Source organism: Ictalurus punctatus, chromosome 24 (genome assembly GCF_001660625.3).
Source record: "Ictalurus punctatus breed USDA103 chromosome 24, Coco_2.0, whole genome shotgun sequence".
In the NCBI taxonomy this organism is placed as follows: domain Eukaryota; kingdom Metazoa; phylum Chordata; class Actinopteri; order Siluriformes; family Ictaluridae; genus Ictalurus; species Ictalurus punctatus.
This window is the reverse complement of record NC_030439.2, coordinates 2,719,790-2,738,700: the sequence shown is the minus strand read 5'-3', so window position 1 is coordinate 2,738,700 and position 18,911 is coordinate 2,719,790. Positions and strand designations below refer to the sequence as shown.

General features: G+C 41.4%; 1 protein-coding gene across 1 annotated transcript; it reads right to left on the bottom strand.

Moving 5' to 3' along the window:
* Positions 1-2,103: 2,103 nt before the first annotated feature.
* LOC108257458 (cell adhesion molecule 4) lies at positions 2,104-8,807 on the bottom strand. Its single transcript, XM_053675329.1, has 5 exons — positions 8,609-8,807; positions 6,608-6,868; positions 5,897-6,226; positions 5,017-5,265; positions 2,104-4,181 (listed from the first exon to the last, which is right to left on the bottom strand). The coding sequence occupies exons 1-5, from the start codon at positions 8,664-8,666 to the stop codon at positions 4,039-4,041; spliced, it is 1,041 nt and encodes a 346-aa protein (XP_053531304.1). The 5' UTR covers positions 8,667-8,807; the 3' UTR covers positions 2,104-4,038.
* Positions 8,808-18,911: the final 10,104 nt, after the last annotated feature.

Here is an 18,911-nt window from a genome sequence, read left to right as displayed (position 1 = left end):
TAGCATCCATGCTAGTGGCACGAGGACAGTCGGGATATTTATTACATATATTTTTATACACAATCTATAACAGTATAACATCCTCACAGTATCACTGAATATAAATAAAAAAAAGAGAACCTTACTGTCTTCTTCTCATGCTCTTCAGAACATTCTTGCTGAAGACGTGGTGTGTGGAACGTTTCATGTGTTCGGGTAACAGGGTGGAGTGAGTGTTGTAACGATTAGCTTTTAAGCCGAAGTGTAGTTATTAATGAGTTGGACAGGCTAAATTCTGTTGTATAAGTGCTGTAGGATTTATTGTTGCATACCACAGTGCTGTTGAATTCTCAGCTCAGAAGGTGTCGATTTAATTTTCCATAACAGCAGCTGCGTTGCAAATCAAATCACAGGTTTATATTCATATGTATGAATGATAATTGCTAAGAAAATAAGCACAAATCCAAGTGTGTTCGCAGTGTGGTTGAGTTGGGTTTAGTGAGCGGTGAGAGATGCCATGCATGTGTACATGCAGTCTGAATGTTGCATGTCAGAAGGTGTTGATGTGAGTGAGAACAGAAACTAACCGTCCTTGTAGACTTTCCACAACATTAAATGTAGCGTTGAATGGTTTCAAGTATGACGTGTTGTTCATGAATAAAATTCAAATATTTTTTAAACATTGTAATTATTTGGTACGTGAGGAATAAAAAAAAATCGGGACGTGTTATTATTGGAAAATGATCCGGCGTGTCAACAGCTCTACTCTTCACACCGCCCCATCGCTGATTTTTTTAATATAAAAATATATATGTATATATTTAACAGCACCCTCGGGGTATTTATCTGAGAAATGCATGTCGGTTGTTCTGAAGCACACGTTACTTTTTACACCTCTTTTACATTCACACATTTGTAAATGTAATGGCACCCTCAGCTGTGTAATGTTACAAACCTCAATTTCACAGGCCGCATAGTCCAAATCCGTATATATATATATATAAAGACTACTTTTGCATATTTGGTCCAATTTGATTTCACACTTCACGGATGAAAAAATGAAGCGGTTTCTTTATTTGAAGAGGTGGGGAATGATTCTTTACATGATCAGAAATAAGGTAGAAGATAAGGTGAACAAAGCTTTTGCATAAAAATTTCACGTCTGAACATGAAAAAAAAGACAGTTAAATAATTAATAACTCAATTGCGTACATAAACGCATAGTTTAAATCATTTAAATTAGGAATGTTGTACGGAGCATTTCTCTTTGTATCTGTTCTCTGGTATTTAGTACCATCTCATGTATAGTTTTAGCTAGCTGCTATGTGCTATAATGTATTTTAGTTGGATTTACACTGCAATTGAACCATTTATTTATTTATCTGGGAGGGGGGGAGGTGTACTGAGACCACTTCCCACTTCCCAAACAGAAGTGATAAATAAATAAATAAAAGGCCCTGGGAAACACTTACTGAAGAGACCAACCCTGCATTCGACTTACCTCAGAAGTAGGAGATTGTTAGGAATTATGTCACTTTTTTGTGCATTCGCGCTACAGAACGGGGAAAAACCACGGACAGCTCTATGTTTGTCGTTTGTTAGCAACGATCTAGCCAGCTAACTGTGATGAGTGATGTATATTATTCTCCTAAAAACAGTGAACTGTAGAGTCAGTGTTATAGACGATGTCTGTATGTTGATTGATCTGATTATAAACACAGCATAACTCATTTAAAGGTAAGTGCTGTTACTGTGTTTACTGTTCATGCTCCGAGCCGCCATGTTGATTTGAGGTCGCGTGCTGAACTCGGGGATGAGGAGACCGTCCTGAGTTTCCTGATTAAGAGTCGAAGGGGCATTTACTTTGGTTTTTCTTAGTCTGGGGTCGGGAATTACGAGTTACAACCATCCGTCGAACGCAGCACGGCTGACGGTTTGCTTCTGGAGCTTCGTTGTGGTGTTATTACTGTGAAACGGTAAAAGGTTGAAGCAAACTTCAATCGTATTATTTGCACTTATATAGTAATATATAATTATATAGAAATAATAATGGTGATAGTATCGTCCACTCAGTTGTACCAGCTCAAATCCTCCCACCATTTAAATGTAGGTCACGGCAAGCAGTTAGCAAAACAGAATATTTATTAAGCACACATACATGGCATACAGATATCTTTTAAGACCACTGAACATATTCACATCAGTGAATTTGTTTCTGACACAAGTATAAACAACAAAACATATACCATGCCTGCTACTTGAGACCCCGTTTATCAAAATGAAATCTCCGGCTTGGGGTAAAACTACATCCGACACGTCGACCCGCTAACTGACAGAGGAGCAAATATTAATCACAACCTAAAAGATTCACAGACTCGAACAGTGATCCTGCAGAACGAGAGAGGAGCAAACCTCACTCGTGACCAGACGATTTAAAAAAAAATCTATGTTGTTTGTGTTTTACAAAGAACAGGCGTGATTTATGTATAACAGCTTGTGTTCATTTGCTACTGTAAAATCTGAAATAAGTAAACATACAGTGGCCCCGAATGACCTCTGGATCGGCTGGTTAAAGAACAGGGAAGGAAGTTTTAGCATCATCGCTCCCTTTTTTCACCAAATCAGTAAAAAAAAAATGTTCAAAGAGGAAGGACTTCTGAATGAAAACGGACAACATGTAGGCAGACTCAGAAAAAAAACACACCAGCAGACTGGGCAGGGTAATTGTCAGTAAAATCAAGAAAGAAAAATAGGCAAAAACGGGAGCAAGGGGTGCTTCAGAGATCAGTGCGAATTAGCAGATATACAACTAGCACACAAACTCTTCAAAACCACATCATGGGTACAGAGAGAGAGCAATGGAGCGGAAACCATTCATCAAGAAAGCATGGGTGAAATCTGCAAAAGAGCATGTACAGAAAGACAGCAGCTTCTGAAGAACTGCTTTAGTTTTCAGTTGAATAAAAAGAGGGGGAAAAAAAAGAGTTTGTGTGAAGTGTTTGCAATCAAACTGCACTGAGGGTATTTACAAAGCACACAGGACGCCGGGGCTGATTTTCCTACAGTGGCTATATTATAATTAGAAACATAACACCTATCTTCTTGCTCGAAAAGCATGCTAGTGCTAGTTATCGATCTTTAAATTCAACGCCACGTTGGTTTGACATCTTGTTTTCTAACGCAGTCAAAGTTTTTAAGTGTGGCTTAAGAGTCCAAATCGTTTTCGCAGAGTCATTTATCAGTGAGCGTTGGGATCTTCTCACCGACCGTGGTTTGTGTCAGTCTGCCAGATAGGGTCATAGAGATTCCTTCTTTTACTGCCATTTCCCTGGTGAATTCAGCCCATCAGCGGTAACGCGTATAAAACAAAACGTATATAAACATACTGTATATAATCCCATATTCCCACTGTATATTCACATTGTGCTAAATAATACAGAAACGTAACGCTAGATTGCATCAACCAAGATGTAGAGATGTACGTGCCTAACCCCGCTCGTCCGTGTTCATAGCTCATTACGTCACAACCGTTACTACAGGTACGACAGGTTGTCGGTCAGTTTGTGTGTTACCGTGGCAACACTCTATCCACTTGTGGCTTCTTTGGGAAATACTTTCATTGGCCATATTTTGTGTTAAAATTTCAGTTAATCTCTTATTCATTTCCTGCTTTGTCTAAAAGCAATTTCACAGTCGCAAACTGCGGCTTCACAACTGCGAATCACAGCCGTGCTGATTTTCCCTACAACGGCCGTCCTGCTCGCGTGATATTGCTTAATTATGTATTAAAATCAGAATGTGAACCAAAACCAAAAAAGGGGGAAGATTAAATTTAGAACTGAATGCAAAAGAGAGTGAAGGCTACACAGACAGATTAACCCCAGCTTTACTCTTCTGACAATTCTAAACCTTGGGCAATCTCCGCTCTGGCATTTACAGCACATAAAAAAATGTACAAATAAGTTGATCTCTTTGCCACACAATGCTGTATCAGAATTAGCATCAGTATGTTTAACAGTGCATCAACATCACCAGTGACAAAAGTAATGTAACTGTAACTTATTTCAAAGGAACTGACTCTCTAACTTCCTTTCTGTTATTTGCAGACTTTTTCTTTTGGTAAACTAAACCTGTAATCAGCAGAACAGCAGCTAGGAGTAATCCAACCGTCAAAATAATCCAGAAAGTGGTCCAGTCATGATCTGTGAGAAAAAAAAGGTATAAAGAACTAAAATATACGTATTATTAGTTCATTTTTAGCACTAAAATCAGCAAGTTCAAGGAACACAGTGCTTCAAAAGCTGAGAACTAATCTAAGACTACGTCGACATTAATCCGGACAGACCTGAAAACTGCATTTTCAAACGCTCTTTCCGTCTTCGCTGGCGTTTTCAAACATTTTCCAAATTGCTCGTCCACACCGAAACGTAAAAACGTAAGAAGCTCTCCGGCCTGCGTCTGTTCGCTCAGGCGTTTCGAAAGTTGTGCAAAGTGACATTAATCTTTAACAAAGCTACCGAACTGGATTTCAGGCGCAACAACTACACTACAACCAGCTTGTTTGTTTTGAGTTGAACGGGTCACGTGACTCAAAATATGCCAAAAAGTTTTTTTGTTTTTTTTGAAAATCTCCGTTTTCTCAGACCACGCTACAACACGAAAACGGTGTTTTCAAATCCATCCGCTTGGGAGAGCGTTCTTGAATAAGCTCAGCTGCTGTGGACTTACGGCCAAAAACGTCAAGAAAAACGTGTTTTTCAAATTTGATCTGGATTAATGGAGATGTAGACTACGTGATAATCTGTTGAAGTTATAAACTGTATATTTTGAAGTTATAACCAATACGTTCACAAATGCGTGTGAACAAGTAGCTGAATATAAAGTTTGTCTGCTAGATCAAATGCATAAATATAAATCTATCAAGGCACACATTACCGTGCCCAAACTGAAGCGAAAGCTCCATACTGCAATTTGCATGCATGCAAAACAAATGGATGGAACGAATATCAGAGGACAAAAGAAGTCTTCGATACTCACGTTTACGTTTGACGACGAACAGTTTCTTTGCCATGCCTTGACGGTTTGACGCAGTGCAAGTGTAGTTTCCCGGCTGAGAAACGGACAATGACGGGGACGATAAATCAAGTTCATTTTTATCCATTCCAGGTGTCACATTCCAGGTGTACTCAGAAGGAGGGTTTGCTCTGGCAGTACAGTTTAAGATGATCTCTTCATTTCCTATTTCTAGGATCTTCTGCTCTGTATCATTAGCGAACACTGGCTTGTCTGAAGAAAGCACAAAAAAAACAAAAACAACCTGAAGCACATAAAATAAGGAATCTAAGCAGTGCTGAATCTGTAAACGTGAAAATAGGGAAGTCAAAGGTCACGGAGCATAAAGGCAACAGCGTGCTGATCACTTCACTTTATACAGGAGTCATACACACTTAGGCGTAAGGCTAAAAGTGTAAGTATCAGAAAGAACGGTTCAAATAACATACAGCACAGGGTTCTCAGCAACGGGCCGACGAGTTTCAGAAACAGACACGACGCCGCCCTTGCTTTTTTTGTTTCCATCTTGTCACTTTTGCAAAGTCAGCTTTCACCATATCCATTGTGTGTGAGCACATGCTACTAATACTGTACATAATCACTGATTACTAGTTACCAAGCGGACACCGTAGAAATGAACTGATTGCATTGTTTTTTAGAAAGCCAAAGAATGATCATTCATATTCAGGCGTAAATGAAGTAACATGGACTTTCCTCCTGTGAATTATTTGCTGAAACATTATTATTATCATCATCATCATCATCATCATCATCATTTAAAATGCATGTGCTAATCTCACGCCGAGACCGCGATTACTTCTACAGGTGATATCTACAGGTCATATTTTAGAACAGCCCAACTTACAGTGTACTGCAATACTGAGACGTTCCGATTTCTTTCTAAGATGAGGCTGTAGTCCTTCTTGGCGCAGTTCCAGCTTTGCCTCACACCAATACTCGGCTCCATCGTCATTTCTGCTGGGCTGGATCAGGAGGTTTACGGTTTTGTTCACTGGTTTGATGGCGGTTTCATCAAAGGAGTGATTCGTGATAAGAAACTGTTGACTGTACCACATGACTTTAAGGTACGGAACAGGAGCAACATTTTGAATGTAACACTGAAGCAAGCAGGTTTCCCCCTCATTTATTGTCCTTGAGCAATTCTTCAAACTGACGGACAATGTGTCTGGAAGCTCTGTGGAGTAGAAATGTGTCTTAGTAAACAACAGCTAAACAATAATAATGGCTATTGATGAATGAAAGCTAGTGTTTCTAACTGGCAGCTGTCCATTCACTGGTGGCCATGTTTGAGCCATTATTTGGATGAATAGTCCCTTTTTAATGTTAGTGTAAACAGAGCAGACATGGTGTAAATGCTATACAATGTAAATTTGGGAGTGTTTTATTCACATCACTTAATTGCGTGAAACGGTGACGCTTTTACGTGTCACGCCACAACACAAGCAGTTTTATGGCTAAGTGATTTTAAAGGCAACAATGCATAAGAGACAGCATCTTTGGACACTGTAAAGTTGATCACCCAAACATAAATTTATTTAAAAGACAGCAACTTAACTGTAAATAGTAACCGGGAGAACCTTTTCAATTTGCTCCCCGTCTTCCAAGTTCATGTAGCACAGTGGCTTTATATCCCAGTGTGTAAGGTTCGGCACTGTCCACGTAAGGTGCCGGATGGTTTGTACCATATCCACTGCTCCCTCTGAGGCTTCCCAGCCTATTCCTTTATGGCTGGAGGTAGTGGAGCAGTTAGCTGAGGCTTGAGTGCCATATTCCACCACCAGGCTAGAGGGCTGAAGCACCAGGAGGTCACCAGCAGCTAGGAACATATTCAAGAACAAATATGGTTTGAATTGCAGAATCATAGTCGGGATCATGTTGGATTCTCAACTAGTTTCTTCAATAATTAAATAACTGACAGACTTAGTGACTGAGAGGCATTAAGATCATTTTTAATGTTGAATAATCATAGTAACAGTGAGACAAGGCAACTGGACTTGTTATACACCCGGCAAACACCAAACATTCCCCTAACGTTAGCATACGGCTCCTGTTTGGCTATTTGTTCGGGAACCAAATAATAACATTCGAGGAGTGTTCTCTGTAGGTCCTTTTTTTTGTAACCAGGGAAGTTTTTATTTTGTGAGAACCTAAAGAAGAGAACCTATACAGAACGCTCTCGAGGTTCATTTTAGGTCAATTTAGAGAATTCAATGTGAAATGCCCCTGTCCTGTCAATCATCTCTGATCGATGTCAGAGCACTCCATCAGTTGAGTCGGGTTTGTTTAAAATAAAACTTGCGGCACTGTTTCTTTCAGCACTTAAGCTCCAGTGGTAAGTACCTATTCAACACTTTAACTAACATCTTTAACTAACAATGGACAGTAATGTTACTGTCAGTGCATGAAGTGTGTGTGTGTGTGTGTGTGTGTGTGTGGGGGGGGGGGGTCATAGTTAAATCTGCACTATTTAAAAACCCTTTGTTTGGTTGCCTGTCACGTGTCATGGGGGGCACAACCTCCATTCCGGTTTGCACTTCCGCTTCTGCCTGAGCGGGTTAGAGTTTGGCGCAGTCGTTGATTTTGGCTGAGACTGACTGCTGAGTTGCTTCCGACTCGTTCGTATGGGATGTATTGGGCTTCATTATGTTTTTAGTAATAATACAATTGTTCTGTGAAGGAAATCGCATGTCTGATGACCTTTTCTCTGTTCTGGTTGCAGGGACACAATGTACACTTGGTCTGAAGACACTGATTGCTGATGCTGCTGCCGTTTCACTATGATATCATAGCTGTTTTGCTACTGCTGCTTTTTTCTGTTTACTGGCCGTTTGTCATGGTGACTACCAGTTATAATTCCTGCTTGTTATTGACACTGTTTTGTTTTGCACTTGGGCCACTTTTGGAGGATTTATCCATCGCTTTGGTGCGAATCCAGCAAATCTTGTTTTCTTTGCTCCGTGCTGTGCTGTGACTAATGGTGTGGCTTCTGTTGTTCTTTCCGTTTGTGTTTTGATTGTTCGTATTTTGTCGTATTAAGTTGTCAGCTAGCTTACCCAGCTTCTGGTAAGCCATAGCCCTCTTTTGTCATTGTTTCTTGGTTGTTTGGGTTTTGGTTGGTGGATAAACCGGCAGCGATAGACCAAGTTTATTGTATTTTATGATTTTATTATTCATTGTCAATAAAGGAACTAAAAATAACGTTCTGTTTCCTATAGAAATAGACAAAACAAAAACAAACCTTCAAAATGTTCTTGGAACCAAAAATGATTTGGAACTCAGAATTATTGACACCCTTGCTGGGTAAAAACGTGTATATAAAAAAAGCAGAACCGAACAGTTAACTGAAGTTAATTTATTGTAAGAAAAGAACATATCAAATGTTGTTTTTTAAAGCAAAACCCTAACACTTCCCTGAGGTACATTTACTGCTAACTAACCTTTGTTCCATACCGTGTGGAAAATTTCAGGCTGGCGGTTTACAGCGTGAGGAATGAATGTAGTACACGGAGTTCAACAGGAGGTTAAACAAGAGTCGATCAAAGAGCTCAGATCCTACCTTTGAGAATAAAACCCGCTGAGAGGAGCACTAACCGGAAGAAGCCGCGACGCGCCATGGCTGAACGTCGTGTATAAAATAATCCCTGACAGATTGCTCGAAACAAATCCAACAGTCTGTAGCAACTCGGCTCATAACACTAAAACCCGCCCAAGTTACACACACACACACACACACACACACACACCACGCCCAAATCTGTCTTCAGTTACTCGGATGATCCAGGTTCACACACTGATAATGACACACATTAACCGTAGGATTTCAAATTACTTTCGCTTTCAGTCTGAGAAACGTTCCATTTACCCCGGATGTGTCCTCTTTTTTGGAAATCTTCCTTCACATAGGATACAGCAAAGAGGCGTCGATTCACGTCTAGTTTTAGTTATATAGTCAGAATCAGTCACCAATTAATTTACAGTGTTCAGTCGGCATTCACTACTGACTGCGTTTACGCGGACAACAATGATCCGACATTAACCTGATTAAGAAAATACTCTGATTAAGAAACTAGCATGTAAAGAACAATTTTTTATTTCCTTAATCTGATTAAAGTCATACTCGAAGTAAACACAAATGGAATAAAGACGTGTGGAGTATTCCTGTTTTAGTCGCATTATCGACGTGCGTTACGGACATGTACACACCTTAATCACACTATTAACATCATGTGGGAGTTTTCACCGCATTGTGCGACAGGACATGTACACACACGGCAGCGCTCAACTGTTGAAGGCAAACAAGAGAGCACGGCTGCGTACTTACCTACTATATAGTAGGTGAAATTCACGTATTTCTGTAAATGTGCGGTTTGGGACGCAGCCCACGGTTTCAAGCAGTCGTCTATTAGCACGTATAACACGACAAATAATTGACTGCACTTGAAGTGTCTGTAAAATTCAAAATAAAAACACCCAAAACTGTATACGGTACCATAACGAAGACCAACTGTATGTAGATACGTGAAATTCTGGAGGGACGTCGGACGGCGTGGCGCGGTGACGTAATGACGTGTGCTGTTAATCGGTCTGTGTTCTATAACGTGTAAAACCTGAACATGAAAGGAGTATTCTAAACATGACTCATATAAACACCTTAATCACAATATTGTCTTATTCAGAATAAGGTCAATAATTAGATTACTGCTGTCCATGTAAACGTAGTCTGTGTGCTCTGTTCACCGCAGCGTTATCAGGTCTGAAATAAAATATCTATTCGGCGTCGAAACAAGGTCGATTCTACAACACACTCCGCCGAACTGTCTGGTTGAAATCACAACGTTTTCCTGAACTTGTCGGGACTGCTGAGAGGCTGTGACTGAAACTAAGATGCACAAATGTGTCGAGTCAGTGATCTAGATGTGGAGGAAGAGTTAGGGGTAGAAAAGTGCAAAAGAAAGATTGGAGTCAAATTCCAGGAACAGAAAGTGAGAGAGAAAATCATCAGTCCAGAATAAGAAAACAGGAGGATAAGATGTCGGTGAAGTTTATACTGGGCTGTTCCTCGCCCCAACGCCCCTGTCCCTGCCCGACTCACCCACCTACAAGAAAGAGAGCACAAAATCTTTCATTTTCATAATAATAATAATAATAATAATAATAATAATAATAATAATAATAAATTTACATTTATGCACTTAGCAGACGCTTTTATCCAAAGCGACTAACAAATGAGAAAAGTACAAGCAAATACAAGATCTAAATTTGAGTTCCAGAAGAAGCAAAGTGCACAGAGTAGAGGTGGAAAGTGCAAAAAAAAAATTATGTGTTGGTTAGGTGTGGGTCTTTAGAGGTGGGTCTTTAGCTGTTTTTTGGAGATGGTGAGAGATTCTGCGGTCCGGATTGAGATTGGAAGTTGCACCACGCTGAGTGGGAACTACTAAGCGTCGGTCGCTAATCGATCGCAGATTCCATATGGGAACGTAGGCCTTCAGGAGAGAATTGTGGTAGGAGGTGTTGTTCCTGACAAGGTCTTGTAGGTGAGCATCAAGGCCTTGAACTTGATGCAGGCAGCTACAGGAAGCCAGTGGAGGGAAATGAAGAGGGGTGTGACATGGGTTTTCTTGGGCTGGTTGAAGATGAGATGCGCTGCAGCATTCTGAATGTTTCTGCATTTTGGAGAAAGTTGCATTTAATTTATATGACTGTAAGCTTCATACATACGGAGCTGGTGTGAAGGCGCTTTATACTCTGAGACCACAATTGTGTGTATGTAATAAATAAATATGTGTAATAGTGTGTGAATATAATATGTGTATGTGAGCTTGCGGGCGTTGTTTATAAAAAGGAGTGGTGTGTGTGTGTTCCTATCTGTTCTTAAGCAAAAAAAGAAGGAAAAATTTGTGTGTGTGCGCGCTCTTCAGATTGAGCTGGGTAACACAGAACAGTGTGAGATTTTTTTTTAATGTTTTGAATCTGGTACAGACTTTCTGTGAGTCGGTGTGACTGTGTGTATTATAATTTCTTTGGTATCAATAACTGCTGTGTGAGTGTTTTAAAAAATTGGGGGAGCATGCAAGAACATTGTAAATATTTTAGACATCTGTCAGACTGCCCATTGTGTAAATAAGAACTTCTAGACCTGTAATATATAACAAAATTGTTGAGAAATGAGTGAGTCAGTCCATTGGGACCTTTCATTTATATTCCATAAATTATGAAGGTGTTGTTCAGTTAAATGACAAATAATAATAATATAATTTAATTTAAAATAATTTTCCCCCTCTTGCATTCCTTCCCGAAAACACTTATGATAAGTGAAAAAGTACAGGCCCCAAAATTGGGTAATATTGAATAGGGGTTGTAAATATTATGTCTAAGAACATTGAAATCATGTAAGAATTGCCGGATTGTGTGAAGCTGTGTGAATTACCTAAAGTTAAACTTAAGATTCATAAGATTAATTGAATAATCTTAATTAATTAATTAATCATTTTAATTAATTGAATGTATGTACTCTGAGTGTATGTGAGTCCCTAGGGCGGCTGGCTGGACCGAGTACGGACGGAAGGGAAAATCAGGCATAAATCGGTACGAGATAGGCTAAGCAGGCTGGAACAGCAGGACAAGGTAGGAGGAAAACATTTGGCTGTGAGGGATAATTTAGGGGATTTGGGGGGGAGGGGGGGCATGTACAAAAGACTCTAAGGGCTGAGAGGTGTGAGACACGACCAGAGTTATGGCTGAATGTAAGAAAAAGATGAGCCCGATAGAGAGGGTGATAAGCAAACACTGTACAGATGAGAAGGACATTAGGCATTATTGTAAAAAATGGAGTGAGAAGACTAGTGGTGAGTGGAAATGGCCCGAGGAAGGTACTCTAGATGAACAGCTATGCCAGATAATGAAAGAGAGCTTAGCTGTATGGAATGAACAGAAAAAAGGCTTGAGAGTGAGGGAGAAATGTGTGAAGACAGAGAAGATAGTGGACTGGTTTGTGAACGCAGGGAAGGAGGAGAAGGAGAAGGATAGACGGCAGAGAGAATGAGCAGAGGCAGTGATACGGAAGAAAGAAGAAAGGGAAGCAAGCCTAGGAAAAAAGATAAAAGAGGCCATTCAGAAGGAATGGGCCGAGGCCCCGCCCCATATAACCTTCAGTACCGCCCTCCAGTGAGACCTGTCGGAAGTGCCCCACCTGCCGGGCTTTACATGATGCAAGTCCTGGAGGACAGAGAAGATGAATGGAAGGAAACTGAGGTGGACATACAGGGAACATTCACCGGATACCAAAGAATGAGGCATCGCATGCGGTAGGATGGAGAACCTACCAAAATGGAAGAAGGAGCTGCTGGATATGAGGATAGAACCCCGGTCGAGAGTGAAAGCCCACGGCTGGACCTTTCACAGGTAGGCAACAAAGAGAGGGACAGGGAACTACAGGAGTATATGAAAAACTGGACCCACACTCCGGGGTGGCCGGAGCACGGGGAAATTCCCACCAGCACTAGCACCCCGAGGCCAGGGTCACGGCCGATGGTGCACAAGCAAAGAGACAAGAAACTGGAGGAAATACAGGAGCAGGAGGAGCATAGGACCAATGACAATCAAGAAGGTCGTAGGAGTGAGAGAGGGCACGAGGGTGAAAACGGAGCACGAGGGGCTCCACATACCAGAGGAGGAGAAAAAGGTGCTGGCCAGTTTATACCAGGCCCACCCACAACCGCAAGTCCCACACATAACTACTATGCTGCACCCCGCCCAGATGGATTATATATATCATATGAGGGCTCCCATGTACCCGGGGACGCCACCTGCCTAGGGGAGGGGACGAGGATACGGACGGGGTCGGGTTTTGAAAAGATCAAATATGGCAACTGAAGGGTGCTGGGGATGCGGCGACCCTAGCCACTTCAGGCGAAATTGTCCACGTGTCCCACGACCAACTTGGGGAGACCGCGTGGATAGGGCTGAAAGAAGAGGTCAGGTGCTTGGACCGAGAGCGCCGGAGAGCTATGGAATGCCACCTCAGTGTCAACCACTACCCCCAGTACCCCCAGATGGTCCCATGTATGGCCCCTATGGGGAGCCAGGACCCAGCCAGAGTTGAGGAGGCCTAGAGAAGCCCGGGGGGAGCTCATGCAGTCCGTCACCACACTGCACCCAGAACAAGAGCCATCTGTTACAGTGACGATCAGAAACACCTTGCGAGCACCATTTATGATCGACACTGGAGCTACATATTCAAGCATAGGGAAAGAAGGTTTGAGGTGGTGATGAGTATTCCCCTTCCCCAACCCTGCTCGGCCCAGCTAGCTGAACTACGGGCGTTGACAACTGCATGTAATTTGGGCCGTAATGAGAGTTGCACTGTATATACGGACTTGGCCTATGCTCATGGAGTCTGCCATGTGTTTGGACCAATCTGGGCTCAAAGGGGATTCCAGCGGGCAGATGGGTCCGCCTTGACCCATGGGGAAGCGATTTCAGATTTACTATATGCTATGACATTGGCCACAAACTTAGCTGTAGTGAAATGCAGGGCACATAAGACTGATGATTCCTTTATCACTAAAGGGAACGCACTGGCGGATGAGGCAGCAAAGAAAGCTGCCGTAGGGCCTGCGCAGATGATGGCCCTAACTCAGCCCGGGGAGAGTCAGCTGCAGCATCCACAGGAAGACAATGTGGCCCACTTAGTGGAGCTGCAGAACACCGCAGGTGTGGCTGAAATATCGGCGTGGATAAATATCGGCGTGGGGGGGGGGGGAGGCGGGTACTGGATTGTAGCGCAGCATAGAAGGGTTATGTATAGCCCCAGCCTGTTACCTCCCGCTCTTGATCAGAAAGCCCATGGCTTGGATCACGCCCATAGGACCGAAACTATCCGAAAAATCCATCAGGAATGGTGGTCCCCATTTCTGGCCAGTATGGTGGACTATGCTTTGAAAAGATGTGATGTGTGTATCAAGAACAATGTGCGAAAGAACTTTACTGCCCCTTTAGGACATATTCCCCCGCCGACAGGACCTTTCCGGCATATAATGATGGATTATGTAGACATGGGAGCAGACAACCGGAAAGAAGGGAAGTGCTACATTCTAGTAATAGTAGACCGCTTCAGCAGGTGGGTGGAGGCAACTGCGACTTCCAAGGAAGACGCGAGGGCCGCGGCTAAATTTTTATGTCGCAAGGTCATTCCCCGGTTCGGTATTCCAGATTTTCTAAGTTCGGACAACGGCACCCACTTTGTGAATAACGTCATCGACAATGTTGCATCTGCCTTGGGGATAGATCATAAGCTAGGTTGTGTATATCATCCTCAATCCCAGGGCATGGTGGAACGAGTGAACGGTACCCAAGTTAATAAACTGGCAAAAATATGCGAGAGCTCACGCCTAAACTGGGTCCAAGCCTTACCACTGGCATTGATGAAGATGTGTTCACAGACCAATCGTATGACGCACTTGACTCCTCATGAAATGCTTACTGGGTGCCCAATGCCTATGGCGTTCACCCGAGGTCCATACACAAGGCCGTCTTTGGCACAATTGGAGGACGAAATGCATGATTATGTGCGAACCCTCACCCAAATCCATAGACATTTGTATTCACAGGTTCGTGAGGCAGTACATGGAGAGAAAGAGGTACGGGAGGACGTGCGTCTAGTGGCACCCGGGGACCAGGTATACATTCGTGTTTTCAAGAGAAAGAGCCCCCTTGCGGGAAGTCGGGAAGGACCTTTCACCGTGGTCGCTGCAACCCCCACGGCTGTGAAAGTTGAGGGGAGGAATTACTGGTATCACTTGAACCACTGCAGCCACGCCGAACCAGGTAAGGGGCCGCTACTGCAAGACACTACCGACGAACAACCATCGACCTCAGGTCTAGTGAGTACAAGGCAGCCCATTGGGGCAGTGGTGTTCACCGATAGTGACAGTGATTCGGATGCATCCCTGAGCCCTGCCTATGGCACTCAAGCCTAGACTAAGCGGCGGGCTGTGGAAAAACTAGATAAACTGTCTCAGTCTGATGCCAGTAGCCCAACCAGCCCTCTGCTTCTCTCCACTCCTTGCTATGATATGGACCTTGTTATCTCGGCCCGATTAGAAGTGAAGGGTGTCGTAGTTACCAGCCCACAGGAATTTGTAACCCCAACGGAGGAGGATTTTCTGTCTACGCTTGCCAATCTCTGTCAAGACCTTGACGACCCCGCTTTGCCTCTGAGCCTAATTGACTCGGATACGCTGCAGTCCCTAGAAGCACAGTTGAACTTACCTGAGATTACTCCTGAACTTCAGTCTCCGCATGAATCCTTGCACACTCCCCTACCACCGGTTCCAGAGGGGACCGGTGGCACGAGCTCCACAGAATAGTAGCACATATGGGGGTAGGGTGATTTTTGCAGCAGGGCTAATAGCACTCTTTTTCTTTTTCTACGACCCAATGTTTAGAAGGACTATTCATACCTTCAATAATGCCCTGGATTCCTATCACACATTACGCCCACAATTGGCTGCTACTTCCCGCACAGCCCCCTATCCCTGTATTAGGCATGTTCGATCCTGGACGGCCCCTGGCTCCTTAGACTCGCCCATGAAGAGTCCCTGATTGGCAGAATTCAATTCAATTCAATTCAATTTTATTTGTATAGCGCTTTTTACAATAGACATTGTCTCAAAGCAGCTTTACAGAAATATCAACATGAGAGAGATAGTTTGTATATAATGTAACCTTAGTTTTGACAGGTATAGGTCAAAGGTCAAAAAGATACATATTCTCACTCTCTATATCTAGATCAAAGGTCATGATCATAAAAATATTTATAGTTATGTTAAATCGGGATCACATACATTCGTGTCACAAACGTTATCATACATGGTCTACAAAATAAAACTGTCTATATGTATATTTGTCTGCTATGTACAGTGAGGGAAAAAAGTATTTGATCCCCTGCTGATTTTGTAGACACAGCCTGTCCACAAGGAATAGGTACACTCAGTAAGGATAGGGTTAGGCAATACATGTGCATCACTTTGTTTCAAAAGTGGTGGAGATAAAGACACGGAGTAAAAGTAATAATACAGATATCAGAAGGAATGACCCGTTTGAGCTGAGTGAATGAAATTCAGTAAACTAAAACACTTTATTAGTGGTTAATTAACACACCCTATTGCATCCTATAAGAGATTAATCACATTCATAGACAACATAAACGCAATTCTACAACATGGATCTGCACAATGTTATTTGGGAACAAAGATCAAGCTGAATTTTCTCAACATAAATGTTGTGTGTAGTTTGTCATCAGATTGTCTAGACGTACATCACACATCTGATAAATGAGATTTCCTCTCCCGTGCTGTAATGATGGCTGGAAACAAGGACCTAATGGCATATACTGTAGAAAGGTCATAGAGAACATAGAGAAATCTCATTGGGAATTAAGTCACCTTTCACGTTGCCTTTTATTATGATCACAACCAGACAGTTATATTGTTTCTGAGTTTAATAATAAGATTAAGGTTTAGACTTTTTTTTGATGCTGAAGAAGCAAAAATCTAAGAAACCCTTAACCTTCAGACTGATGATTTGCAATGTCTGAACACGATGCTTGAAAAGAAAAATGTATAAAAATGTTTTTCTACCTCCTAACTAAACCCTCGGACTTAAGACACGATCTTTGGAGTTGTTGACGCCCTGCTCAGGGTTAAACAACAACGTCTTTACATTACCTTCATTAATAATTTGTCAATCTAACCTCTTGGTTTTTTAATTTTTTTGGAGCAAAAGTCAGGTCCTCTCTCATTTCAACAGGTCCTCTTGTTGGTGAATACACAGCAATCTTCTAAGGGTATTAGGATTTCTCGGAGCAGACATTGTAACAGATAGTTGCAGACTTTCTTCTGTGTTTTAACTACAACGTCTTAACCATTATTTTAACACTGAGACACACGACTCCCTTTAATTCGTTAACAAACACATTTGTAAGAATTCTGGTCAGCAAAACCCACAAAAGAACAGCTGTGTCTCTCTCTCTCTCACACACCAACCCCCGCACACCCACATGGTCATCAGAGGTCATAAATGTACTGCTGGACATGGGATGTCAAAGCATAGCAAAAGCTTATGTATTTAGCGACAGTTCTGTGTAAGTATCCTCGTTGGCGAACCATTTTCTGAAATCTTGTTTATAGTTTAAACAAAGAGCACGACTCTTTTAAAACACCGTCTTTAAAAAAGGTTTTTCACCCTTAAATTAACCTGGTTAGAAGGTAGGATATGTAATACATATTTTCATTTTCTTCAGACATATTGTCACTTCAGTCTCCACAACGAATAACACCGATGGTTTTGACCTTTCTTTCAGTAAAAGAGAACAACGACATCATACAGCGTTGAAGGACTGTAGAAATGTTTTACACATCACAGTGTTTTTCTCAACAACGTAGCCAATAAACAGTTCAATTATTTCACAAACCTCAGTCTGTTCATTTCTTGACAGAAGGATTACACATAGATCATACACATAGGGAGCTACACATGCATAACATGTCCAAAATTCTAATACATCTACCACATTCAGTCACCAGGTCTAGTATTTTCTGATAGATTAGTTACACAAACTGATATTTACCACAGAAGTAATTTCAGAAACAAAGATTCACTTAAACCACAAATGTACACATTGGTAGGGATAGTTAAACCCTGAAACACACGACTCGTCCCTTAGTTCATTAACATAAACACACTGTAAGCATTCTGGTCAGCAAACCCCCAGGAAACACATGACTCTCTCTCTCTCTCTCTCTCTCTCTCTCTAACACACCCACACACACGCACACACACCCACACACCCACATACACACACACTTCAGACACTGTCACCAGAGCTCATAAATGTAAAATTTACACTGTCTACAGAACTGTCACCCCAGGAAAACACATGTGTAGGACAGTGTGTATAGGCCTACAAGACATCGCCCGAAAAATGTGTCTTCTAGTTTAAACAAAACTCTCGATTCTTTTAAGCAGCACTTTAAACATTTTACATGCTAAAGGGTTAGGTTTAGAAGGCATGTAATACGCGCGTTTCTTATAAAAAACGTTTTTAAAACGTTTACCTCCTAAAGGGACCTATTTAGAAGGTATGTAGAAACTTTTTTTTTCTTTTTTCTTTTTTTTTTCTTTACATTTCTTCGGGTATATCAATGTTTTAGAGTATTTATTTCAGTACATTTTTATTCAAAGTCATGCCATTTTCTCAAAAGTGCAATCAATAAAGTTTCATTTATTTCACAAGCTTACATTCTGCTCATTTATGTTCACATTCAACCATCATGTATTTTCTAACAGCAGAGCGATACAAAACAAACCCCCACAATCTAAATTTAATGTCTGGTTGTAAGATAAAAATTCTAATTTAATGAATTAATTAAATATTTAAAGTTGTACACATTATATTGATTAGTTATGTTGACATAATAATGTCAATATATTATATATATATTATATCAACTTAATATTGTGTGTAATTTCTGCATTAATTGATTTAAAACAAAATTTACGTTGTAGTACATTTACATTTATTCATTTAACAGAGTGTTAGAGGACCTGTAGACTGAACAAATACTAAGGACATTACAATGTGATTATCATTTCACTTACAATTAAATTCTACTAAAGCAAGGAATTTGGGGCATGTTCTCAATTGTGATATGACCAATAGTGGACTCGTGTATAGACTACACCTGCTAATACATTTGATGGACTATTTTGCACTACTACACGTAGCTAATGCTAGTCATATTTAGCAGTGTAATTTGAATATCTACTCTTTAGTTTACCGTAGCAGTGGATAAGAAGGA

What these genes read in the sequence shown, in the direction of transcription:
- LOC108257458 (XM_053675329.1), bottom strand. Translation starts at nt 8,666, where the DNA reads ATGGCGCGTCGCGGCTTCTTCCGGTTAGTGCTCCTCTCAGCGGGTTTT. An exon ending in AGCGGGTTTTATTCTCAAAG is followed by an intron (nt 6,869 to 8,608) that starts GTAGGATCTGAG and finishes ATATGTTCCTAG; the next exon opens with CTGCTGGTGACCTCCTGGTG. An exon ending in TCTCAGTATTGCAGTACACT is followed by an intron (nt 5,266 to 5,896) that starts GTAAGTTGGGCT and finishes TGCTTTCTTCAG; the next exon opens with ACAAGCCAGTGTTCGCTAAT.